Source organism: Buceros rhinoceros, unplaced genomic scaffold (genome assembly GCF_000710305.1).
Source record: "Buceros rhinoceros silvestris isolate BGI_N320 unplaced genomic scaffold, ASM71030v1 scaffold868, whole genome shotgun sequence".
Taxonomy (NCBI): Eukaryota; Metazoa; Chordata; class Aves; order Bucerotiformes; family Bucerotidae; genus Buceros; species Buceros rhinoceros.
The window spans coordinates 18,229-43,196 of NW_010426104.1; the positions used below are offsets into that span (position 1 = coordinate 18,229).

Below are 24,968 nucleotides of genomic sequence, written 5' to 3' on the forward strand. Positions count from 1 at the left end.
CGAGGATGATGGCATATACCAGTGCATGGCAGAAAACGAGGTTGGCAGTGCACAAGCCATGGTGCAGCTGAGGACAGCCCGGCCAGGTAAGTCCCTCTTTCCAAGCTTGTGACCATTCGGTCCCAGAACCTAACACACAGGGAAAGAACAGGGGGAGCAGGAGAATAAAGTTGGTGTGTAACCCTCCCACTTGTGTTTAAGCTGCCTTGCTCTTCTCCCCGGCCTTTTACCCTACACTTTGAGTGCTCTGTTCACTGGGATCTCTGTATCACCCTGCTGGAACAGATGGCAGTGGTTTTGATTCTAAATGCAGTGCCAGATGGGCATCCTTGAGCTACCTCTACACGAGAGGCATAGGACATGTGGGTGTAGTGCCTTACCCAGCTGCTTACTCAGCTCTGCCTTTGAGCTTGCACTGAGCAAGAGTGTGAGCACTGATGTGGGTGGAGTCACCTGGGGTAAGAGAGGTACCACCTGATGCCTTGGACGCTGACTTATCCAGGGCAACTTATCAGAACTTATGCAGGCCAAGAGGGGCTTCAGAGAGGGAGGAAGTCCCACGTGGCAAAAGCCCCAGTGTGGTGTGTTAGGTTTATAGCAGAAGAAGGAGAGATTGTTGCCAACACCTTTTTGAGTGGCACAGCAGGCAGCACCACCTGTGATCCGATACCTCTAAAGTTCCTGTGTTGCAGTGGGTGTGTAGCACTGATCTTCTCAGGGGTTCAAGGGGGTCATAGCTCTGCCTTCACCACAGACCTGGACATGCATTTACACCACATCGACACCTTGTCTTTCAGGAGCTACACTCAACCCTGGGCGAGACTCCCAGCTGAGCTCGGCTCAACCTCCAATACCACCTCCTAGGGACAGTGCCTTAAAGCTGCCCCTGGATAAAGCTGGACTTCCAAAGCCTGGGACGACCCCGCTGGCAGCATCTCCACAGTGTGTAGCCAACAGGGAGCTGGCATCTCCAGCCGAGGCCCCCATCATCCTCAGTTCTCCCCGGACATCCAAGACAGACAGCTATGATCTGGTGTGGAGACCCCGGCCTGACAGCAGAGCCCCCATCCTCTATTATGTGGTGAAGCATCGCAAGGTATCGCTGTTTGCCCTGCTCCTATCTTTCCTCTGTGCCACTCCACAGGCAGGCTGGTGGCCTCGCTACATGTTTTCACACCTCGTGATCAGGTGCATTAGGGCAGGGGCACCCATCACTCACTGGTGGTGCTGGTTGGTGAGACCTCCTCAGCTGCAGCCTCAGCCTATTGAGGTGTGATGAGTACAGGCTGGGAGAGGAGCTTTGCTGAGCTGTCCACGAAGAGCCCATAGTGATGCCTGTCTGCCTAAGTATGCAGAGGGCATACACATGTATTTCCGGCCTGAAGAGCTGCTTCTTCCAAGTCCCAGCTGTGTGCTTACACAGGTCAGAAGTCCTGGGGGCAGACTGCACAATGACTTGCTCTGTAAAGCTTTAGTCTTGGCACAAGCCATGTGGACACTGCTGTGAAAGGCTTGGGCTGCAGGACACAGCGCAGCAGCCTCTCATCGCTGCACATGCCTGCCCTGCTCAGCCCCAGTAGAGCACCCACACTCAGAGACTGTGAGGAGCCAGCAGAGAGACATCATAAATGCTAAATCCTCTGGGAGTGTCCTCAGCCACTGGTTTTGTTCTGGAAGCTGAAAGGCAGTGCTGATTGAACATCTCTTGGCTGGTGGCACAGCATGAGCACAAGGCATGCAGCTAAGCCCTGCTTGAGCTCAAGGGCTCCTGCCCACTGAGGTGCTTCTCAGCACCACAGGCAGAGTGCAGGCCAAGCTGTAGCCCAGCAGTTCCTCTAAAGAGTGAAGCACTGTTGAGGTAAAAATTGTGTTTTTGATGTGTAGAACATCTCTTCCCATTTTTCTGGGGATAAGTATGAAAAAAAGAGCTTGAATTTATCTGTCTGCTGCTTGTATTTCCTTTGGCTAGGCAGGGAGCTGCAGTAGAGAGGCTGGTTTTGCTTTGGGGTTTGAGTACATTCCAGATCTGGCATGTTTTGGATTCCCAGCCACTGCAAGACAGTTTTCAATTATATGTCAATATATATATCTATTTTCCTGGAATATTTCAATTTCGAGAAAATACAGAGTAATAGTTGGCTGTTATAATCCCTACATATCCTTGATTTCTTTCTAAACAAAACTTAAGCTGAGGGTTTCAGCTAACCATCTCTTTACAGAGCCCTTTAAAACAAAGGCAGAAGATACCAACACAAGAACGCAATAGGGCAAGTCTAAATAAAAGCAAAAAGATGCCAAAAACCTTACCAAACTGTTGGCTCTGGTGGTCTGCTGAGAAGAGATTTGTCCCCCAGTGGTGTATTGTGTAACTACCGATTCTGCGTGTGATCTTAACTTGCAGGCTGGAATTTGTCCATATTTTGTTTGTTTTTCAGCACTTCACCTGCAACGGACTGTAGGGCAGTGGAGGTCACTGTGGGTCACTGCAGTTTGCAGTAACATGTTTTCAGCGTAGTTCAAATTCTCAGCTGGAGACTCTTTCTTGGGATGCTTAAGGATTGTGTGGAAAGAAATTAATCCCAGTAACCCTTAAACTTGTTTAGAAAGAGTCTCTTTCTGTCAGAGATCCTTAGGATCAAGATATAATCTAGTTTTGACATCTCTGACTGGAAAAGCATGTGTGTGGAGAGGAAAGGAATTAATTCAGCAACAAAAGAAAAGGCTCTTTGTGTGAAAGATGTCTGTAAGGGAAGTAAAACCTACTGACAGGAGGCTTACATTTGTACTGGGCAAGGGTCTGCTTCTCCTCTGGAAAATATCTGTGGATGTCTCTTTTTCCCTGCTCTTACACTGCCCCTAAACTCTCAGCAGCCTGCAAGCAGTCAGATGCCTCACAGCCTTTATCTTCGTTTCTTAAGAATTTCTCTTTTTCTTTCCTAGATATTAACAGTCTTCAGGGCTCCCCTCCCTGGCCTCACAACTCAGCTGGCTCGGGAATAAAAATAAAACGAGGCAGCATTAATCAGTCAGTGTCAAACGCTTGGAGAAGATGAATGATATGGCAGAGTCTTGGCATTTCCGTTTTGTTGCATTGCCTGCATTGCTAATGCTCCTTTTGGCACCAGGTCACTTTAGTGTCCTGCCTGTTTGCTTGCAAAAATATTATCCTTGCAGCTGGGGAGAAGGAGGAACGTCCACCTTCCTTCTCCCCCTGTGTGGGCATCACCAAAAACTAAACAGTGTTTCCAACCCTTTTTGGGGGCCACAGCCATACATGGTCTCTTCCCTGCGGAAACCTGCACTCAAACATCATGGTTCCTCATTTCAGCCAGAAAGTGCCAGCAGTGAGGCTGGATAAAACTGGATAAAAAGCTGTTAGTCAGATTATTTAGGTCCAGATGACTAAAGTAGTGTCCAGGTACCTCATCCCATGGAAATAGCCAGTGTCTAAATGAGCAGCTCAGCAGCTGGTCTGCCAGAGACATTCGACTCCTAAAGGAGCTCAAGCCTCTAGCTGATGCTGCCTTTTGTGGGCATGCCTGCTCCAGAGCTTTACATGTGGTGAGGAGCAGTGGTATCAAGGGGACCAGTGGACAGAACAGGGCTGAGTGAACCTCTGGGGTCAAGAAAACATGCTGGTGCTTGGTGACTTGTCCTGCTTATACCTGAATCCTTCAGCCTAGCAAAATCAGCCTGGAAACATCTCCCTCCCTTGCAGGCAGGGAACTGACCTCCGGGCTGGGAAGATAGCTCTGGTTGATACACACCCTGTCATGAAAGCTTCTGAGCTCGGTGCAGGCAAGAGGCTCAGCCTGCCCTCAGCTTTGCAATGCCTGTGTCGGTCTCTCAGCAGGTCACCAATGCCTCAGACAGCTGGGCAGTGAGGGACGTCCCAGCCTCACAGCACCGCTTGACCCTCACCAGGCTGGACCCTGGAAGCCTCTACGAGGTGGAGATGGCTGCTCACAACTGTGCCGGCGAGGGACAGACAGCCATGGTGACCTTCCGGACTGGTAAAGGTCAAACCTTTCCCTGGGTGTTTTGCTCTGAGTCAGGGAAGGGTCCCTCCAAGACATCTCACCCCAGCCCGAGATCACAGGCACCAACCATAGGACAAAGGGGCTGTTTCCCTCTGTAAACTGATCTACTCTCAGCTTAGAGCAACTCTTGCCAGAAGGGAAAGTGGAGGGTGGGACTGAAAGAGGATGGGGAAAATCAGGTCTTCCCCTCTCACTGGGTTGGAGTAAGTCCTTTCCTCCCTCAGTGTCTCAGTTGGACACCTGCAGAACCATAGAAAATTGGTCTGAAGGGGATGTCAAGAGGTCATTTAATCTATGCTCTGCCTGAAGACAGGATCAGCCTGTAGGGGCTGTTCCTAACAGGTGTTTGTCTAATCTGTTGTTGTCCTGCACTAAGGGAAACTCCAAGCCTTCCCACACAGACTGCTTGGTGCCGAGCTGTCTTTTGCCACTAAAAGGATATTCCAGATGTCTGCACTAAGTCCCCCTGTCCCCTGGCTGCTTTTCACGTCTCCAGCAGGTGTGGGGAATGGCATTCCCTTTGTGGCAGCCTTCCCCATGGTGGTGGGCTTGCTCATATCTCCCCTCAGGCCTCTGTCTTGTGCCAATTACTATCTTCTCAGGCAGAAATCTAGCAATGTTTCAAGAAAAAGCAATTAGAAGTTTTAGAAAATTAAATATGAGGGGTGCGTATTAACAGTTTAACAAACCTGCCCCTTTGGTTTTAGTTCCTGCCTGCAGGTTGAGTGCTTTGAACACCTAGGGCTGTCTGAGGCCAGAGAGTGCTTACCTTGGCATTGTGGCTGGGAATGTCTTTTCTCTGCTCATCACAACAAAAATGAACTGAGCCACATCTCCATGTCACTGATGCCACCTCTCACTTCTGCACAGGCCGGCGCCCAAAACCAGAGATTGTTGCCAGCAAAGAGCAGCAAATCCAGAGGGATGACCCAGGCACGAGCACTCAGAGCAGTAACCAGTCCGACAACAGCCGTCTGTCCCGTAAGGCCCTCCCTGAACTGGGCAAGGAGGGAGGGATCTCTTGTGGTGGCAGTGGCCAGGCCATGCTGGAGTTCAACTCTCCACTGGGTAAAGCAAGACTGTGCAAAGCTGGATGGGTGGTCTTTTAGCTCCTGATGAGGAGAGGTCCTTCTCAGACACCCCTACTACTGCACTTCACAGACAGTCTGTCTTAGGAGAGCAGGCTGATACCACTGCCAGCCTCACCATTACTGCAAGGACTTGTCAGAAAGTCTGTCTCTTGCTGAGTTTCGCATGAAGGGTTCAGAAAGTCCTGCCGTGGCGTCTGCGAGTGTGCACTGCACAGGACCAACAAGCCGCTGTGCCCCAGTGGATGTTGAGGGCACGTGAGGGAGAAAGGGGAATCAAGTCCCTGTAGGTCCTGGCATCCTCCTCTCTCAGCCAAGCCCTGACAGGGGGCAGTCAGTGCCCATTCTAGGGTTGCAGGGTTCTCCGTTTGGGTATTTTGCTGCATTGGAGAAACATCGAATTCATTGTTTTCCACCTTGGGTCTGCCATTACTATTGTTCACCAGCACCATTATCCTTTCTGTGAAATTCTGTCCTCCAACCCTTATCCTTTCTGTGAAGTCTCCTGCTTCAGTCTCCTCATTCATCGTGTTGCTTTTTCTTTCATCTCCACGGCTCCATTCATATCTGTCCCTCTCACTTTGGCTTGTTTTCCTATCAAATTACATTTCTGCAGTTCAGAACTTTTCCCTATTTCCTTCTCAGCTCATTCTTCTCAATCTCTCCTGGTTTTGTCTCTTACACTCGTCTGTCAGTCCACCCCTGCTCACTGCTTCCACATCAGCCAGGCCTTTTGCCCTACCTCCAGCCCTGCATCCACTCCTCTCACTGCTCTCCCTCCCATGGTGGGTGTACACACCTCAAGCCTTGTCTCATCCTGCTTGAGCCGGGAGTGGAAAAGGAACAAGATGTAAGCAGGAGTAAAAGATGTTTGCAGGGCACAAACTGATAGGAGGGAGTATTTGGGGGTGCCAGCTCTAGTGAAGAGACAGAAAGGCGGCAGCATTCAGGACAGAAAAAGCATGTGGGTGGGAGCAATGCAGGTAGTTCTTCACCCACATACCTCTGAGCCACAGACAGGGTGAGAGGAATGTTTGATATCCTGATGTCGCTTTGTGCCATTGCAGCTCCAGAGGCACCAGACCGCCCAACCATCTCCATGGCATCAGAGACATCTGTGTACGTGACCTGGATCCCCCGTGGGAATGGCGGGTTCCCCATCCAGTCCTTCCGTGTGGAATATAAGAAACTGAAGAAGTTGGGAGACTGGGTCCTGGCCACCAGTGACATTCCTCCCTCTCGCCTCTCTGTGGAAATCCCAGGCCTGGAGAAAGGTAGGCAGGTGTTCTCCTCCCTGCTTCCTGGGGGTCTGTAGGAAAGCTGTGCAGTCCCTGTAGGATGGTTAGCCATCCGTCATGTCAGGTTTAGCCCTGACATGTGTGAGCAAAACAAAGCCTCCGCAGCTCCAGCCTTCGATGCATGGGGAAAAGCTGTAGATACTTCTCCAATTTCTCCAGCTGCAAAGACTAGTGTAGATTTGACCTCCCTCAGGGAGGTTTGCACATGTTTTTCTGTATTATAGGATATAGTTACTAAAGGCATTTGGTTTTGTCATTTACTAGACAGGATAGAACTTTCCTTAGCCACAGGCAAGACAGATGGGCACACAATTCCCATTGCACTTCACATGAGAGGAGACAGCATAAAATAAGCTGGACAGCTTAAAATGCTGACATATCTACCCCAACTTACAGACAAGTAAAATGATGCTTGAGTAAAAATTATTTAGGGTTTGAGCTTTTAATTGATGTTTATGTACTTAATTTCCATGTAGTAGAGGAAGGCTGCCTTCCCATGCAAGCTTTTGGATCAGGACATCCTCTCAGGCATCTCAGAATCCACCCACAGACCCTGCAGATTTGCTACCTGACCTCCAGACGATCCAAACAGGAATTGGGGAATGCAAATAAAAGCACGCTTCATCTAGCACATGGCTGAAACCTGACCATTCAGTGTTTGTACTTCAATCAAAACCTCTCTGTAGGCTCTCTGCCTTCTGGAGAAGATGTAGCTTCTCTCCACAGTCAGGCCTGGCATAACAGTAGAAGTCTTGGAACACGCCAATCTCTGCAACTCTTTTACTTCCCACTTTTTCCCTAGGCACATCCTATAAATTCCGTGTCCGGGCACTGAACATCCTGGGAGAGAGTGAGCCCAGTGCGGCATCTCGGCCCTATGTGGTGTCTGGGTACAGCAACCGAGTCTATGAGCGCCCTGTGGCCGGGCCATACATCACCTTCACAGATGCCATCAATGAGACCACCATCATGCTGAAGTGGATGGTAAGGTTTGTAGGAGCAGAGATCTCTGAATGTGCAGGAAGCAGGCGTGTGGGTGTTATTTGCGCAGTTCGCACATCTTCCAGGTTACCACGCTGGAGCCTGTCACCAGCACAAACAGACCTGGGATCTGACAGCTCCCTCCAGCAGAGGACTGGGCTTGAGCCACGTAGAAGAGGGTGAAGTCAGAGAGCTTAGGAAACCCTTTTCATCTGCATCCAACATGAAACACAGGAAGCATGTCAGTGGATAACCTCAGGATCTTGACCGTTTTGTTCAACAAGCACAATTCAACAGCACACAAAGCGGCTGCTTGCTCTTCTGGCCAAATTCCTGGAATCCATTGACACCTCTGTCTGTCCTGGTAGTTTCCAGCAGATGTGTCCTTCAGTCTCACTTGCTGGGTAGCAGTCCTAAGTGCTGATAATCATTTTCAGCAATCCACACAAGAGGATTTTTAGGAGTTGGCAGGATCTTTTGGATCACAAGCCCAGCTGCTTCCAGCAGCTTAGAGTTTATTCAGAGGGATGCATTGCCCTTTTCTCTCCTAGCTCCTTCTAGCCAGAAATCGCTACAGGTCAGGACAAGCACTGCTGTTCATTTAAACACCAACCGTAGCTGACAAATTACTGGGTGAAAGACAGCTAGAAGACATGTTGCTGGGACAGTACTGCCCTGGGTAGGGGAGCAACAGAGCTGTCTTCAGAAACATAAGACTCCTGTGGTCACCAATTCACGGCAATAAGCAGTTTCTCTGGAAGCCATGAGCCTCCTGGGGACAAGGTGAAGCTGTGCTTGTCGCCAGCTGAGCCACCGCTGTTGAGGAGTTTTTTCTCTGAAACATTGGCCGTGGCTCCTGAGAGGGAGCAGACTACTGGGTGCTTGGGGTGACAGGACTAGACTCATGGCTTGTCTGTTACCTGAGAGAAGCAAGGTATGAGAGCATAAAGTTGCACAGAGCTCTTGGAAGGAAGCCCTTACTGTGCAAACCAGTGGCAACACAAGGAAGATCTCTCTGCCGGGTCTTCCTCCTGTTCCATCCCATTTATCCCCCCTGCTCCTCCCTCACCTAGTGCAATATGGAGCACGGGCATCTCTGCTAATTTCTGCTCTCCCTCCCATTATCCCTGCAGTATATCCCAGCCAGCAACAACAATACTCCCATCCATGGTTTTTACATCTACTACCGGCCCACTGACAGTGACAATGACAGCGACTACAAGAAGGACGTGGTGGAAGGTAGGGGATATTGAAGGACTGATCCCAGCTGCTGGTTCCTTCTGGAAGAGTACACAGCCAGAACGAGCCCTGTGCATGAAAGGCAGCTGCTGCTGCTGCTGTTCAAGCCCACTTTACCTAGCACTGCTGCAGAGCTGGGCCAGCTAGGTGTTCCCCAAGGAAGCTAAAGGCAGCGTGTGTTTGTTCCCTCCTCAGGAGATCGGTACTGGCACTCCATCAGCCACCTGCAGCCAGAGACCTCGTATGACATTAAGATGCAGTGCTTCAATGAAGGTGGCGAAAGCGAGTTCAGCAACGTGATGATCTGTGAAACCAAAGGTAATCAGCTTCACGGGGCACCTCTGGGAGGGCATCCCGCTGCCTCCCCTGCCTGCAGTTGTCAGAGCACAGCAAGGCAGCACTGGGAAGAAGAGAAACATAGATTTGTTGATGCTGTTGGTCATTATGTGTATACATCCTTAGCAGTACTCACAGAGCCCTTGTGCAGAGTCCATCACCATTTCCCTCAGAGTAGTAGTTACCTTTTGTTTCCCTAAGTGTCACTTAGTGTGACCAGAACAAAAAGGGCTAACTTTCCCTTGCTGAGCCGAACTCCTGTCTTTGGTTATAAGCAGGTCCCATATTGTCTTCCAAGCAGCTGCTCTGTTGTGATACAAACAACAGTAAGTCCAACTAGGACTATTTTCTTCTTCCCTTTTGCTTTAGCAGTCCAAGAGCCTGTCAGATCTGTAAGCCAAGCACAGAGGACTTGTCTGTACTGCAGGATGCATCAGCCTAGGAAACCCTCTGTCATCCAGGAGCATTTCTTTAAAGCCACTGTGGAATTCTAGCCACTCCATAGCAGCATAGACATCCCTGGAGTGGGCTGCTGTTTCAGCTGCCACATCTGTGTCTAATTTCTATCTCTTTTCCCTTTGCAGCTCGGAAGTCTCTTGGTCTGCCAGGTCGCCTTCCACCCTCCACAGTGCCACCCCAGCAGCATCCCCCACTCAGTGGTGGGCACAGTGGCCTGGGGACAGGAGCCATGGTGGCCCGTTCCAGTGACTTGCCATACTTGATTGTCGGTGTTGTGCTGGGCTCTATCGTACTCCTCATCGTGGCATTCATCCCCTTTTGCCTTTGGAGAGCCTGGTCCAAGCAGAGTAAGGATTCTTTCTTGAGGGCGATTGGCAAGATGTGTTTTGTCCTATGGGATAGATCTGACCCTGGGTGTAGTTGGGTCAACCACCAAAATGTGAGGTCTGCCCATTCTGGGAAGGAGGGAGAGGGTGGGAAGAGGCCAAGTCTCAAATGTCCTGTGGAAGCCCATAAAGACAAAGGCCACTGTTTGTCCCTTGTCCCACTTACCTTGTTAAGAAGAAAGCCTGGGAGTAGAATAGGGGGAAGGGGGCACTCCCTTTGCCTTCCTGTAGGGCCCTTTTCCACCATTTGTCTCTGAGGGTTCTTTGAGTGCCAGAACAGCTGCCTGATAGGACAGCCTAATACTATCTCTGCTGAGCTTCAAGAAGCTCAACTTTACCTCTGATTTTGGTCTCAGATTTCTTCTTTCTTCCCTCTGCAGAGCAAACCATTGACATGGGCTTCCCAGGAGCTGGGTTGCTGGTATCATCCTGCCAGTACACCATGGTGCCTCTGAGGGGCATCTCTGCCCCTCGTGCCAATGGACATCCCTACGTTAACGGGCAGCCCTACACCAGCGGGGCACATCTGAATGGCATCTGCCCCTCTGCCGGAGTGTATGGAAGCACCAAACCCCGAGATTACAGTCCAGATGAAGTGCCTCCGGTATGTCCATGCCTGCAGTTAAAAGTTGGTTTGGGATGAGCTGGAGGCCATGATTGCAGTGAAGGGGCTTCTCCAGACGTGGCCAGCACCCTTTGCAGCATGTAGAAGGGGCACGACTGGCTTCTTAAAAGAGAGAGCCCCTTTGCAGTAGATTGAGACATGGGAGGAACAGGAAGTTCTCCAGAACACTGCTGAAGAGGTGGTTTCTTGGGGCAGTGGCTCCAAGTATGAAGGAGGCAGTGAGCAAAGGCTGTCCTTACGGGAGCAGTTCCTGTTTCTCCTGAGCAAAGCTCACAGGGACTGACAGTGTTGAGGGGTCTGTGTAAAGAGGAGCCTGTGTAAACAGTAACACAGGGAAAGGCAGCGCCACAGCTGAGACTATAAACTCATTATCATCCCCCATGGATTCAGCAGTAAGTGTGAAGTGAGTTTTTCAGTTCCACTCTCCTCTGTAGCAAAAGAAACAATTTCAGCTTTCTCTGCCTTCTGTCACAAGACCTTCGCTAGTCTGCCGCATGGCTCTGGCTCCCAGATCGTCACCTCAGTGCTCCTGTGCGGCATTGCTCTGCTGAGAATCATTCTCTCTCCTTCCAGTCACACGAGGAGACCAACGCCTTGCTGCAGGCAAGAGTGCTGCAAAATGGGAGTGCACAGCTAGAATACCAGCCCTCCAGGTTAGTCCTGGCTTGTGGAGGGGGAGGGTGGAACAGTCCCCTGGGACCCACAAGACTACACGCTCACAAAACCCTGCCCTCACCATGCTCCTATCTGTCCCAATCCATTTGGGAAACAAATACATGCTCCAGCAATAGGCCGCCTTGGTCTAAATTCCCTTAATTACAGCTCGTTCGTTCCGCTTATGGTTTGAGGGAGGGATAATTTAATTGGAGAGATGGCCAAGACCTATTTCCGCCTGCCCCCTTTTCCTCCCCCTGCTCCTGAGTGGTAGACTGAGAAGTAGGATGAGAGGAGCCAACATCTCTAACTGGATGCTGATGAACAGCTGCCTCAGAATGTGGCCAGAGTCCAGTTGCGTGTGCTTTGTGTCTGGCTGCACGACTCCTCCCAGCTCCTGTGGCCCTCACTAGATGCTGAATTGTGGATACCAGGTCTCATCACCACGTTCCCATCCCACAAGTACATCCCAGTTTCTGTTCTTCCCTTCATTTAGGAATGCTCCATGTCATTGCATTAATGCAGCTGGCTGAGGTCATATCTTTCAAGGAGGAAAGATCTGTTAACAATGCTAAACCTCTTTGTCTGCCTCCCCAGATTGCCCAACTCAAGATCAGAAGACGGCTCTTTCCTCTACAGTCTCCCAGATGACTCCACTCACCAGCTTCTTCAGCCACAAGATGACTGTCCTCACCTTCAAGAGCACTTTGTTGGCCTCCATCATCCACTGATGGGCAGCAAAGTGGGAGGCCTGAGCCTGGATGCTCGACGGGATCCCCTTTTCCACCAAGGTCAGTGGTCTGGAAAACTCTGTGCTCGCTTCATTGTTCTAGGCTGATCTTGAAGAGAAATTTCACTGTGGAGCCTTTCTGATGGGTCTGTTCATGGTTGCTTCTGCGGTGCCAAGACAGTTTTAACACTGCATAGAACAACAGCATGGAAAGGCCATACTAGCAGTTGTGGACTGTAAATTGCCTCAGTTAGTTTTAGAGGACACATTTCTCCAGAAGCAAGAGCCGTATGCTGTCGGAAGGGCACATACCCACCTCCAGTGCAGAGATGCTGTTCTTTAGTCCTCCTTTTGCATTTTTGAGACCACCAGTAAAACAACAAAGTCCCTGAAAAATTATATGAATCCCTTTCCGTAGGAGCTGATCCATTGATCCACCCCTGTAGTGTGGATCAAACTTGTTCTGTGCAAGTGTAGGATCGAACTCCCATGTAGCCAGGACTTCCAGAATGCTGATCTTCCTCTTAGATCAGAGTACCTCTCCTCATGAAGTGGACTGTTGACTAGAAAGCTACCACAGCATCTCTCACTTCTGTGTGCATTGTAATTGTTTCTCACTCCTTTCCCTTTCAGGAAGCCCTTGCTGCCTGGGCCTAGTTCCAGTTGAAGAGGTAGAAAGACTAGATTGCTGCCCTTCCAGAGGAGATCTCCATCCCCAGAATGCAGTGATCACACCTTTGGGTCAGGACCTACCAAGACATCTGAAAAGCAGCCTGCCACACCTGAGGCCCTTAGAGACTCATTCTCCCACCAGCTAGGGACTAAGCTGCCTTTTGCAAAAGACTTATTCTAAAGAGAAAAAGAGAATGGGTATTTATTTTTGTATAACACCCCTATTTATATATTTATGCGCTTGTATATAGATGTATATGTGCCTTTTATAATGCTATGGAGACAGAAGGCAGCCTCAGCAAGGTCACAGGAGGGCCCAAGATATAAGACAGCAGCTATCTGTGGCACCAGGCTGTTCATCAGAGCACAAGATTGAAAGAGCAGCCCAAGAGATGGCGCAGGACGTGAGGCCAAACAGAGCTGCCACCACCAAGATCCAGCACGCTCTTGCAGTGAGAGCTTCATGAAAGATAATGCTGTCAAAAATGTCCTTTTTGTCTCCCCCACAAGACGGTTTGTCCCAGGAACACGCTCCTGTGAATGGACTGGAGGAGTTACGCACTCTGCCTAATCAACTTCAACAATCCTTCACATATACGCCACCTGCAGCCGCATATCTGTAAAGACAAACCTGCGCTTTAACATCTAAAATAAAGGCTTTAGTCTTTTCTGTGGCTGGCTCTACCCAAATTCTCCCACCAGCTAGGGACTAAGCTGCCTTTTGCAAAAGACTTATTCTAAAGAGAAAAAGAGAATGGGTATTTATTTTTGTATAACACCCCTATTTATATATTTATGCGCTTGTATATAGATGTATATGTGCCTTTTATAATGCTATGGAGACAGAAGGCAGCCTCAGCAAGGTCACAGGAGGGCCCAAGATATAAGACAGCAGCTATCTGTGGCACCAGGCTGTTCATCAGAGCACAAGATTGAAAGAGCAGCCCAAGAGATGGCGCAGGACGTGAGGCCAAACAGAGCTGCCACCACCAAGATCCAGCACGCTCTTGCAGTGAGAGCTTCATGAAAGATAATGCTGTCAAAAATGTCCTTTTTGTCTCCCCCACAAGACGGTTTGTCCCAGGAACACGCTCCTGTGAATGGACTGGAGGAGTTACGCACTCTGCCTAATCAACTTCAACAATCCTTCACATATACGCCACCTGCAGCCGCATATCTGTAAAGACAAACCTGCGCTTTAACATCTAAAATAAAGGCTTTAGTCTTTTCTGTGGCTGGCTCTACCTAAATCCTCCCACAGAACCAACCTCCTGTTTTTTCACTTGCAGACATACACCAAGCAGGACGCCTGGGGAAAGGTGACATTTTCCTGCAGTTACTTTCCCAAATAGCCATTGGTGTGAATCTTCTTCATGGTGAGTTCAGGAGGAGAGGGAGGGCTTGCGCCAGTTCAGTGACATAAGACATCTCGTGAGGGGCACGGCTAGAGGAGAGTTTTATTTATCTCCATAGACAGCTGCCTGAGTTTGGTGATGGGGGTGGGGAGGCAAAAGGACACCCAAATCTCTGCCAATTTTGTTTCCTTATCCCCTACCCTGCATCTGTGGTTTTCCAGCTTCAAAAGCTTTCAGCATCCAGGCCTGTGGATAAGGGTGGGGTCTTCTCCCCTTAGGGAAACGGGATGCTCAGCACCTTCATAGAGGCCCACTCAGAAAGCTGGCAGCACACATACTGTTCATTGGCTTGTGCTGGAGCAGTGCTTGGGCAGGGCTGGGACAGGGATAGATCCTGGCTGAGACGGATCCAGACAGAGGAGTGAAGGCCAGTGGCATAAGGCCATGAGTGGGGAGGAGGAAGAAGAGCAGCGGTAGCATGTTCAATCTATTTAATTAAAAATTAGCAACAAAGGCCACGCCTCCCCATGCTCCTTCAGAAACGTTGCACTGGGAGATGAGTGCAACAGAAGCCCTCTGCTTTGGGGATGAAGGAAGTTTTCTTAGTAAGACAGGGTAAACGATCGTGCACTGCTCCCATACCAAATGACAGAGGCAAAAAAGAATAAAACCTGAAAACATACGGAGCCTGGCTCACTCTCACTCTGATCAGGCAGGTGCAAGCCAGGGGAATTACAGGCTGACTTTGCGTTTGCTCTACCCTCCTCCTGCCAGGTAACCACCTCATCCTGCACTGCAGAGCAGTTCTCCACTGCTACAGAGCAGACGAAATTCTTTGACTGGCTCCATACCCGCCTGAGCACTGTAGGCCCTGAGGAGAAAGGTCCCTTTGCTTTCTCCTCACAAGCAGCACTTGCCTTGTCTCTAACTAGCTCAGTCAGCAGAGGAGTGCCATTGCCGCCAGGATGTTCAGCAAGTAACAAAACAGACCCCTGAGGCAGACCTCCTCTACCATTTTTTGAGAACACAGGTACCAAAAGCTGTATTTGCCAGTGTAAAAATCATATCCCTATCCTTCAGCAGCCATGTGTTTGAAGGACAGACAGACACATATGAACACGCACACAGACAGCATCTGCCCCATGCAACTGTCTGCAGTGGACTGATAAAAGCATTGACTGCTCCTGTTTGCACTTTTTTATTCCCTGACCCTACAGTCATGTTTTGATAGGGGGAAAGAACATAACCTGTTACAAAGCCATTCGTGTCACACTGCCACAGCTAACTGTGCCCATTTTAAAGGGAAACTTAGAAGAAACACCTGGATCCTCTTTCTGATGTAAGAACAGGGAATGACTCGGTTGGTGTCTCAGAGTGCTGTGGTGATGGAGGTTGTAGAAAGAGGCACCCATCTTTTCTGCTAAGGAGATTGATTTCTTCTCTCAGGAGGGCTGTGACATGAACCATGTGCTTGAGCTGTGATTCCAGCCTGGCCTTCTCTTTGATGGCAGTAGCTCGAGTGCCCTGAAATTCTGCTCCCTGTAAGGAGAGGGAAAAAATAGCTCCTATAATACTTGGCAGAGTGAATACTGGAAATTGATTTCAAGCAGGAAGGTGAAGCTTTCCAAGAGGCAGGACAGCTTCATGACTTCACTCCTCAGTCAGAACTACTTGGAAGCCAGAGTGAGGGGCCACTAACAGACTCAGACTGTCAGAGGTGGCTGCCTTGTTCCCTAATACAGAGCAAAGAAAACACTTTTAATTCATTTGGCTGTTTTAATGTAACAAAAAGGAATGATTTTCACTTACTGCAAGAGGGTTTTTTTAATTAGAACTAAGATGAGTTTGTTTCAATATTAGAAAGCAGCTAAGACATTACAGAGAAGCTAAGGTATGGTCTACTCCAGGATCAGCTCATTCATCTCCCTTCCTGTGTGACCTGGAGCAGCCATTCAGCTGTGCCACTAGGCGATGTTAGCCCAAACTGCTGAGTGCCGAGCAGGATGTGAGGCCAGAGAGCTGCCAAGGACCAGATGATCCCTTACCCATTTCTGAACAGTCCCAAACCAGCTTGTAGTGCAGTGGCTAAAAGGCTTACCAGATCGTTCTTCAGGGAAGCCAACTTAGCTTCAAGTTGCTGCTTTTCAAGGCAAAGCTGATTCAGCTGCTGCAACTTGATGGTGTTTTCCTTTGTCAGCTTCTTCAGCAGCTGCTGCAGGTCTAAGATTCTTTCCTAGAAAGATATAAAAGGTTAAGCTGGGGTGAGAGAGAACAAAAAGTGTGAAGTGGGCAAGAAGTGCTAGGCACAACATAAGCATCACAGGTAAAAAACAGACTGATGCTGCACACACCACCTGATCCAGCAGTACCCTTGGTGCAACCTGCCACTGTCTGGATGTTTTTTAGTATTGCAAATGCCTAAGGAGGTAGAGGTTAGGCAAACACGTAGGAAAGAGAAAGCCATTATGAACATAGTGCTTCCGTATGTGCCCTCTGTAAGGAGAGCATAAGACTGTTTCCTGCTTGCACCATAGTAGCAGACCCTTTGCTCCCCTCCAGGGACACATCTCCGGACAGAGATGTGAACTTCTCAGGCTGCACAGCCCGTCATCCCAGGCATGAGCCAGGGCTGCCTTCTACACAAATAGTTTGTCACCAAAGGCAGTGGGAGGAAGCAGTAAGTAGGTGCCAAATGCCAGCTGAAAACCTAAGGAAAGCACTCCGGAAGAATGTCACAAAGGGACTGAGGCAGAGGGATGCCCCTGAGGAAAGTAAAGCAAGATCATCAACTACCTCTATGAGAAAATAGGATGTGCAACAGCAACTGGAGCAGAGGTAGGGAATGGGAGTCAGACATTATGGACTATTAATGACAAGTGAAAAAAAACAAACATGAACATGTTCACAAATTATTTTAGTGTAACAGTTCAGCCCCAGGGAAATGAAGCCTTAACAGATTATCATAACACATATGTCTTCCTCTTTTCCCTGCTCCTTACCTCCCACCTCTTGAGCTCCTGGGAGTGCACATACTCTTTCTCCATTATTTGCACTTTCAACTCTTCCACGCGTATGTTAACAGAGCATGCTTGAACTGCTTCAAAATCAACCAGCCGGCCAAACTTCTGCATCATCAGATGATTGCACTTCTCTTCCAGTCCTATCAGAAGGGGCATGGCACAAATGGCAGCACAGTCTTTCATCGATTAGTAAGAATTTTTGCCTTACACCCAGTTTTTTGCTTGAGCTCTTTGGTATTTGCTCTGCAATGAATAATTCACACACAACCACACAGAGCTCAGAGCTGAATATTGCTCATGACTGTATCTGTGTGGCCACTAAGCCACTCCCACACCAAAGGCTGTATGGGGCCTCCACGGGTTTGGTGCTGCTAGACTCATCTTTGGGTTTGGTCCTTGGGAAAGTGTTTCGAAAAGGGCTCGTTTCACTATTCTTATGTTACACAGAGGAGGAAATTGCCAAAAAAGCTTATGCAGCTTTGGGGAAAAGTACTTTCTTCCTAGCAGTTCTGGTTTACAGCCAGAAATAGCAATTGTGTGTCCTGACTTCCAGCATCTCATCTCAGTCAACTCTCTGTACGCTAAGTTCCCAAATTATTTCACACAACCTAATGACTCTGCAGTGCTGGAGAACTACCAGTACTTCATCAAAACAGTCCACTTGATCTGCTCTTTCTGGTTTATTTTCTGCACTAGCCAGCTGTGACATCTGTGGGGGTGTAAAGACAGACATCTGGCGAGTTACCTCCCCCAGCGAGGGGGACAGAATGAGCAGTAGTGTACTGTGGTGGTCAGAGTATCCGATACTCACGTTGGATCTTTATCTCCATCTCCTTTTTGTCCTGGACAAGCTGCTTATGTTGCTTCTGGGCCTTCTTATATATCTCTCTTTGCATTATCTTTTCATTACGAAGGTCCACAATTCTCTTCTGCAGATACTTTAAGGACTGGTTGGTAAATACCAAAGCCTGGGAGAAGTCACTAGGCATCTTCCCATTAACCAAGTACTCCACCTGCGAGAAACAGCCATAAGCAAGGCTGACTTTGCTTATTAAGGGTGCTGGTGATCTCCCTTCATAACAAATGTGTGAACGTTGGAGAACTCCTGAGTTCCTGAGGTAACAGTAAGCATGGGCACTGCCACTCAGCAAAGCTCAAAGACTACTTGGAGCTGTGATGACTGACTACATAAAAAGCTCTCTACCCTTCTATGGCACCTGGAACAAAGAGGGAGTAAGGGACTCCCTGTCAACCGTACTTCTGAATGATGTGAGAACTGCAGGACTGTATGAGTCAAGCCTTAGGCTCTTCTGTCTTTATTACCAACTTTTTAAAGAAGGGAGGTAGAACAAATGGAGAGAGCTGAACTTGCCTCAGAGATCTATAAGCCAGGACAGGCAGTGATCTATCTTCTCTGGCTCTGAGGACAAGATTCGGCCCAGAGGAAATAATGGTGGTGTCTTGAGTTTTCCTCTTCATTTTCTGCTTACCATCCCTGTGCTAACAGCTGTGTAGATGAATGCATTGCATCCAGTCCAGAATTACTGAATTGGGCAAATCTCCCATTAGTTTCAATAGTTCAAGGGCTTTTTTTGGTTGGTTTTATTGGGGTGGGGGTTTTTTTCCCAGGATAGTATCAGTAGATAAGAACCTCGAGGAAAATCCCATGCCAAACCCCTAAAGCTCTTGAAGACAATGCGTATTTCAGCAATGGGCCGACCTGCCTGTCCTTACCTCTCTTCTGTCAGTATAGAAGAGGGGGGAAAAAAAGAAAAAAAAAACCTAGAGGAAATAGCAGCACAAAGTTCAATTAACGGCACTTCACTCCCAGGAGACTACGGCAAATCAGGAACTAAGGGCCCCAAAGAACAGTAACACCATTGTTTAGACATACATAGGCCATTCTGCACCTGCAGGTACATGACACCTTGAATTACCTGATGGAGTTTCAAAGGCACAACCACATACAGCTCATTCAGCCTCTGCTGCTTGTCCCACTGAAAGGTCTCCAGTTCTCTGTCTGCATTGTCCAGACTGGTTTTCACTGCTTTTGCCTGCAGAAAGACAAATTGTAGACAAACAAAAAACCTGTACTACTCAAATACATAAGCTGCAAGGTTCTCTGTTAGAATTCCTGATCCAAAGGGAAAGAAGCATAGAAAAAATGCTATTTTTTTTTTTTTTTTACATACTGTGATAGATGAGTTTCATAGGCAAACACAAGGCTCATCCTCATACTCAAGCAAGATTCTACCCTGAATACCTCCGTACACATGTACGCTGAATGCCTCCTCAGTAGAGAAGCCCTGCATGTATCAAGAGACAGCTGCTTTGTTTAGTGTCTAAAATACTTCTAGATCTACAGAGACTGCAAGATATTTTTTTATTGTATTATGCCTCAAAATGCTTATTGATTCTGCATGAGAAAGAAGCAATTCTGACTCAAATGTCAGACCCCAGGGTGAATATGTGGCAGCTGGCACTTCGGAAAGCCTTTAAAAAACTAAACAAAAAAATGTGGTAAGTTAAGCATATTTGATGGAACATTTTTGAGACACAATAAAAGCAACACTTGCATAATATTATTTGGGCAGAATTGTCTCTCTATCCCAGATAACCCTTCAAATTAAGATATTTTTGATTTAATATAAATTAAATGTCTTGATGAATGTGGGAGCTCAGAAAAGCTAAAACGAAAACTTGCACCAGGAGAGTGCAATTCAGCAATTACTATGACGAAGAGCAAAGGAAAATAATGAAAAGCAAAAGAAACGGTCAGAAAAATAGCGTTTTTATGCATTTATTTTTATCCGCGTTTTACCATACACATGCACAGAGCATAGGTCAGGCTACACCAGGTGTTTCATCTGAACCAGAAAACCCAGTTTCTGCTGCTTCATGATGGTTAGACAGCTGGGAAGGAACTGGACCAAAAACCTGGATCCAGCCTCATAGCAGCTAAGGTCAGATCACCTTGATTGAGGCTTTTCAGGAGGACAGATGACCCATGCTGAGCTGCCTCCTGCCTCTGTGCTGCCCCAGATATCTCTGCCCAAACTGAGGCCTCTCACAGGGTTAGGATTTTGTTTTCAAGTCTTAGGCAAAATCACTAGCACAACATTTTCACTGTAATGAGTCGATGCTTGCTGAGAAGAAAACACTGCAATACCTTTTTGGCCAAGGCACTGTATTTCTTCCTGAGGTTAGCAGCAATTTTCTTCTCCTCCGTTAAAGCTTTCTCAATGTCTAACCGCTTTTGCCGGAGCTGGATGGTGTTTTGGAAGAGTGCCTCGTTGCAGTCTGAGAAGAAAAGAGGAGTCAAAGAATAGCTTTATTTCATTATGACTCTACTATAGTTAGAGGCTTGAGCTAATAGCTTCTCCTACTGCGCACATTGCCCAGCATTCCCCATAATAAGAGCGTGCTCTTGGGTCCCTAGAGCTTTCTCAAACACAAGCCACATGGGCTGCATTCCTCCATGAGGTGGTGAGTATCTTTTAAAGAACTTTCTTCTTAACACACAGTCAAGATAGTCTGATTCCAAAAGTAAGACTAAATCAAAGCCAATATCCAAGTGCTCAAAAGTTAGTTCTTGTAAGTAAGTAATGCAGCCTCAGTAATTATAGTATGATCTTCAGTCACGCGAACATGCAGTTGTTCACCCATAGTGCCCTTCACTATACGTGATGGACTCACTGTAGGGATCATAGAGTAATAAAATCATTTAGGTTGGAAAAGACCTGTTAAATGATTTACAGTTGGATGTGATGATCTATATTTGTAAACAAAGCTGTGGTTCACAGGACCTGTTCATTTGTTTCATGGTAAGAAAGATCTCTGAATTTCTATCTAACAGAGTGATTTCAGTGCGTAATTATGCCTAAACTGGTTGGCATAATAAAAAAAGAGAAAGGGTCCAATAAAGGCAAAGCAAATGACACATAAAGAGACAAATACCGAGGCTAATGCAACATGTAATTTCCGTATTAAATTAGTAATTTGGACTTCTTTAAGTAAAAAAAATCTTCATTTCTTCCCAACTGAAAAAGTAAAAAACTTCATTTCTTCCCGTTGAAAAAGGAAATGAATGAGGAGTTCATAAAAAAATTCAATTTGTGGAAAAGGTGTTAAAATCCAATTTAAAAAAAAATGTAAGGTAATTTGTTGGTAAATTCTAACTGAAAACAAAGCAGTGTCATTACATGGTCATCAACAGAGCACTCAAAGATTTTCTAAAAAAACCCAACACCTTAAACTAGTTAAACTCATACAAAAGAAAAAGGGTGGAAGTAGCCTGCCTTTGTGGAATGAAGGACTAAAGAGGATTTTGCAAAGTAGAACTCTTGACTTGGAATCCAGATTCTCTTAGGAGAGCAGCCCGGCAACAGGCAATTGCTGCATCAATCCACGAGGTGGTAACAGAGCGCTTGGTTCAGCCGCACGGCAGGGTCCCCGCACAACCCCCGCACAGCGATCCGCGATCCCGCCGGGCCAGGCGGCAGGTTTCCAGAGAGCAGGGACAGACCCGCTCCAGCTCCACTCCTGAGAGCAGCCTCTTCTCACCACAAAACAGCTGTGAAATGGTGAATGGTTCTTTACACAAAATAGTTCATTCTTACTGCTTAAGTGAGACTTACCTTTCCAAAATTTTTAATTAGAGTACCCTATACTGCCAGCAGTTTCATTATCGTCACTGAGATTTCCTGGGGAGAAATGCGGCTCTCAGGAGTGGTACACACATTCTGGCCCTTAATGGCATTAATTAATATGCAGTAAATAATGAAAACTTCTGGGTTTTTTTTTTTTCTTTTTAAAACACACAATATTGCCCCTAAAGCTACACAAGCAGTCAACCCAAGGAAATCATGGCTTAGGTACTCTTTGGGCAAACAGAGTCATCGAGGACTTCATCTTCAGATCCAGAATTTTCTTCAGTCCCCACGCTGGACTCTTCATCATTCTCCTCTTCATTCTCATCATCTTCATCTGGAAGAAAAGGACAGTACTGCTGGCTTGCAGAACATCCCCAGACTGAGTCACCAAGATAAATTAAATCCTTTCATAATAAGTTTAGTCCTGTGACTAACAGATGACTGCAGATTAGGTCGATGATCTCTCATTAGTCAACGGACAGACTAAAGAACGTAATGAATGAATGTGCTGAACTAATCACCCAGAGCTCCCATTGGTACAACATTGGAAGTATCTATTTAAAGCTTTGCCTCTTCTTCATACCAATTATCAGTCCTCAGTATCAGCCTACAGATAGTAAATTGGAGGAGCCGTCATCAGACCACATGTAATTATGTTAGAGAGTGAATGACCCCATTGGTGTCATTCAGGATGGCTGCCACAGAACAAGGGCTGGTACATAAACAGATATGGGCAGGTCGGATGCGTGGTTTTTTGGACTGAGTTTAGTGTTGCATGTACCCAGGGCTCCAGCTAGACTGAGAGACATTTACTTGACCACATGGAAGTATGTGTAACAAATCCATTTAAAAAAAAAAAAAACAATAAACAAAACACAAAACCACAGTTATCTCCAACCTGCTTCTCTTCCTACTTCTTTTTTTGCCATGGACTTGATTTTCTTCTTCAGAACCTTAGTCAGAAAATGGGCAAACTCATTGTTTTCTCCAAGGGATGCTTGGAAGTTGGCATAAAGAGCTTTCTCACATTCCTGAAGCTTCACAATCTCACACTTCCTATCCTCCATCTGTGCAAGGTAGCTGTTCAATTTTGACTAAACAAACGAAAAAACTGCTTCAGTTAAAAGGTACAACTCGTGTGTGTATATAGGATGTATTTTGCATTTGGAAATGCAAAACTTGCCTTTCTCTCTTTAAACCCATGCTTCAATCAAACAAAACCTAGAAGTATATTCTTAAATTTAAGTACACGGTTTGTCACTTTTTCCACATCGAAGTACCTTTTAAAATAGGTTGTTAAGACTATGGAAATATTAGCTACTGGAATTTACAAGCAACCATCCTGGATTGATCATCAAGAGTGTTTTGTTTTTCAAAAATCAGCACGAGGTGCTGGATCAGTGCTAAAATGAAGCAAAAAGATGCCACCGTTTACTGTATGGCTTGCTTCTGTTTCAAGGCGTGCTTTACTGTTACTGTTCGATCCAGAGACACATGGCCTACTTACTTGCATGGCCTCCTGCTCACTGATGAGGGTGTTAACACGCCCCTGGAGAAGGTTCTCATGTTCCTCAAGGTTTTTCAGGATAAGCAGCTCTTCATACCATGTGATGTAGCGCAGGTCGGCACTTTTCATCTGCACGTCCAGCTTCAGTTTCTTGTGCCGCAGAATGCGAAGTTCAGCATCAAAGTTGATCACCAGGGCGTTGATCTGGAGCATATGAGAGAGTCAAATGAAGAACAGGGAAAGTATTAGGAGTGGAACCAAACATGTAAAAGCAGAGAAAGGAGCAGAAGGCAAAAATTCTCTCTCACAAATTAACAACTCATTCATGCTATTTACTATGGATTACTGAAGCGCTTAGAAAGATGAAGTTAACCTCAACGTATCTTTGTTCTCAGCACAATAGTAAAAGAATCACCAGGGCTTCACGGGAATGTTTCACTGCACCCCACTCTACCCCAGAAGTATTTTAGTCTTCAGAGAATGTTTTACAGTAGCTGGAAGTACTTCATGTAACAATACCAGATGCAACCAAACATCTTCTGCCTTGACAGACTTCTTTTGGAACATCTGCTAGCTCTTCCCTTAGATGTTTACAGTTAAATCAGTACTAGCAGCTGCCAATGCCAACCTCTATGTGTGTGTGTATATATATATATTATATTTACACACACACATGCATGAGTGATGGTCACAGCAGCATTTGGATATTCTCTCAAAACCTTCACACACATGAACACAAGCAGTGTTGGGGTAGACCGAAGAGTCAATGGCCAATAGCAGAAGTTAGAGAAAAGACAACAAGAAACAAGAGCAAACAAGGGAACGGCGGTACAGTTCTGGGAAGCTCCTCTCTGTAGCCTACTAACCCTGACTTAGGGACATCCTGAGCTTGAAGCGGTGTGTTTGTGTTCAACAGATTTGAATTGAATTTTCTTCCAGTCTTTATCAAATTACAGGCTTCCCCTGCCATCCTAACACTGAGTTCCAAAGCTTAGTTGTTGCTGGATAGGAAAACTGTTTCCATTTGCATGTTTCAAGCCTTCTACATGACCATTTCATTGAATATCTCTCCTTCTTCTAAGAGATTTTTCCCACTCTCCTTTTTTATGCTATTCATAATTTTACAAATTCTGCTATAACCCTTTCAGTTGCCTCTTTTCCAGGCCAAAGATGCTTTATACATTTAGATGTGCCTTTTAAAGAAGCTTTCCCAGGACTAAGCATTTTGGTTACTTTATTTTGTCCCTTTCTTAATTCTACAAAATTATTTTTGAGACCAAAGGGTTGGGACTACAGGTATTTAAGAGTTGAGAATATAATGAATCTACAAAGTTGTAGCAATACTCCTTTTTTTCCTCTTTGTTGCTTTTCAAGTAATACTTGTCTTTTTTTGGCCATAAACTCATAGTTTCACAGAACAATCAATAAGAAATCTAAGATATGTTTTCCAACTGATCATAGTCAGCACACAGGTCACAGTTAGGGATTTATGCCAATTTATACTGTAAATTTGCACCAGATAGCATTTTCCTGAACTTCCGAAAGGCAAGAGTAGCTGCAGTCCTGAGACAGAAGGGGGTTTCGTTTTATTTCTGATGCAGTGGGATAGTTCAATCTGACAAAAATAACTTGATTTCCTACCTTTTTAATTAAGGTCTCCTGCAAGTATAGACTTTTTATCTTCTTCCTCTTTAAAATTTCCAGTTCCATTTCCATTGGCTCTGCCTTCTCAATCTCAAAAGCTTGTTGCTGTTCTGTGACCAGAGATGATCCTCTTTTCATCAGGTGTGCACCTGCAGCTTGTGCCATGGGGTCAATCTCTTCAATGGAAGAAGCTCGACAAAACCCATGACTAAGTGCTTGAGATGAGGCAGACCCTTCCAATTGTTTCTGGAGCTTTGCCTTGGCCTCCTGCTCCTCTTTGAA

At 46.8% G+C, this 24,968-nt stretch overlaps 2 protein-coding genes across 3 annotated transcripts in view; one reads left to right on the plus strand and one right to left on the minus strand.

The window, feature by feature from the left end:
- BOC (BOC cell adhesion associated, oncogene regulated) overlaps window positions 1–12,686 on the plus strand; it is a 24,376-nt gene extending 11,690 nt beyond the window's left edge. The window contains exons 7-19 of one of the 2 annotated variants that reach the window (XM_010141331.1): window positions 1–86; window positions 798–1,096; window positions 3,851–4,013; window positions 4,911–5,021; window positions 6,196–6,402; window positions 7,229–7,410; window positions 8,541–8,646; window positions 8,842–8,964; window positions 9,567–9,788; window positions 10,208–10,431; window positions 11,026–11,105; window positions 11,704–11,897; window positions 12,470–12,686. The exon at window positions 1–86 is cut by the window's left edge and continues 15 nt beyond it. In XM_010141331.1, coding sequence (XP_010139633.1) covers window positions 1–86; window positions 798–1,096; window positions 3,851–4,013; window positions 4,911–5,021; window positions 6,196–6,402; window positions 7,229–7,410; window positions 8,541–8,646; window positions 8,842–8,964; window positions 9,567–9,788; window positions 10,208–10,431; window positions 11,026–11,105; window positions 11,704–11,897; window positions 12,470–12,654 — 2,182 coding nt within the window. In that variant the 3' untranslated portion in view covers window positions 12,655–12,686. The remainder of the gene's footprint in view (window positions 87–797; window positions 1,097–3,850; window positions 4,014–4,910; window positions 5,022–6,195; window positions 6,403–7,228; window positions 7,411–8,540; window positions 8,647–8,841; window positions 8,965–9,566; window positions 9,789–10,207; window positions 10,432–11,025; window positions 11,106–11,703; window positions 11,898–12,469) is intronic. The other variant, XM_010141332.1, reaches the window with a different exon arrangement.
- Window positions 12,687–15,904: 3,218 nt separating this feature from the next.
- LOC104498011 (putative leucine-rich repeat-containing protein DDB_G0290503) overlaps window positions 15,905–24,968 on the minus strand; it is a gene marked incomplete at its 5' end in the record, with an annotated part of 22,512 nt that continues 13,448 nt past the window's right edge. The window contains 9 exons of the mRNA XM_010141333.1: window positions 15,905–16,096; window positions 16,863–17,023; window positions 17,695–17,896; window positions 18,821–18,937; window positions 20,053–20,183; window positions 21,762–21,869; window positions 22,434–22,629; window positions 23,043–23,246; window positions 24,684–24,862. Of these exons, the coding sequence (XP_010139635.1) occupies window positions 15,905–16,096; window positions 16,863–17,023; window positions 17,695–17,896; window positions 18,821–18,937; window positions 20,053–20,183; window positions 21,762–21,869; window positions 22,434–22,629; window positions 23,043–23,246; window positions 24,684–24,862 (1,490 nt within the window). The remainder of the gene's footprint in view (window positions 16,097–16,862; window positions 17,024–17,694; window positions 17,897–18,820; window positions 18,938–20,052; window positions 20,184–21,761; window positions 21,870–22,433; window positions 22,630–23,042; window positions 23,247–24,683; window positions 24,863–24,968) is intronic.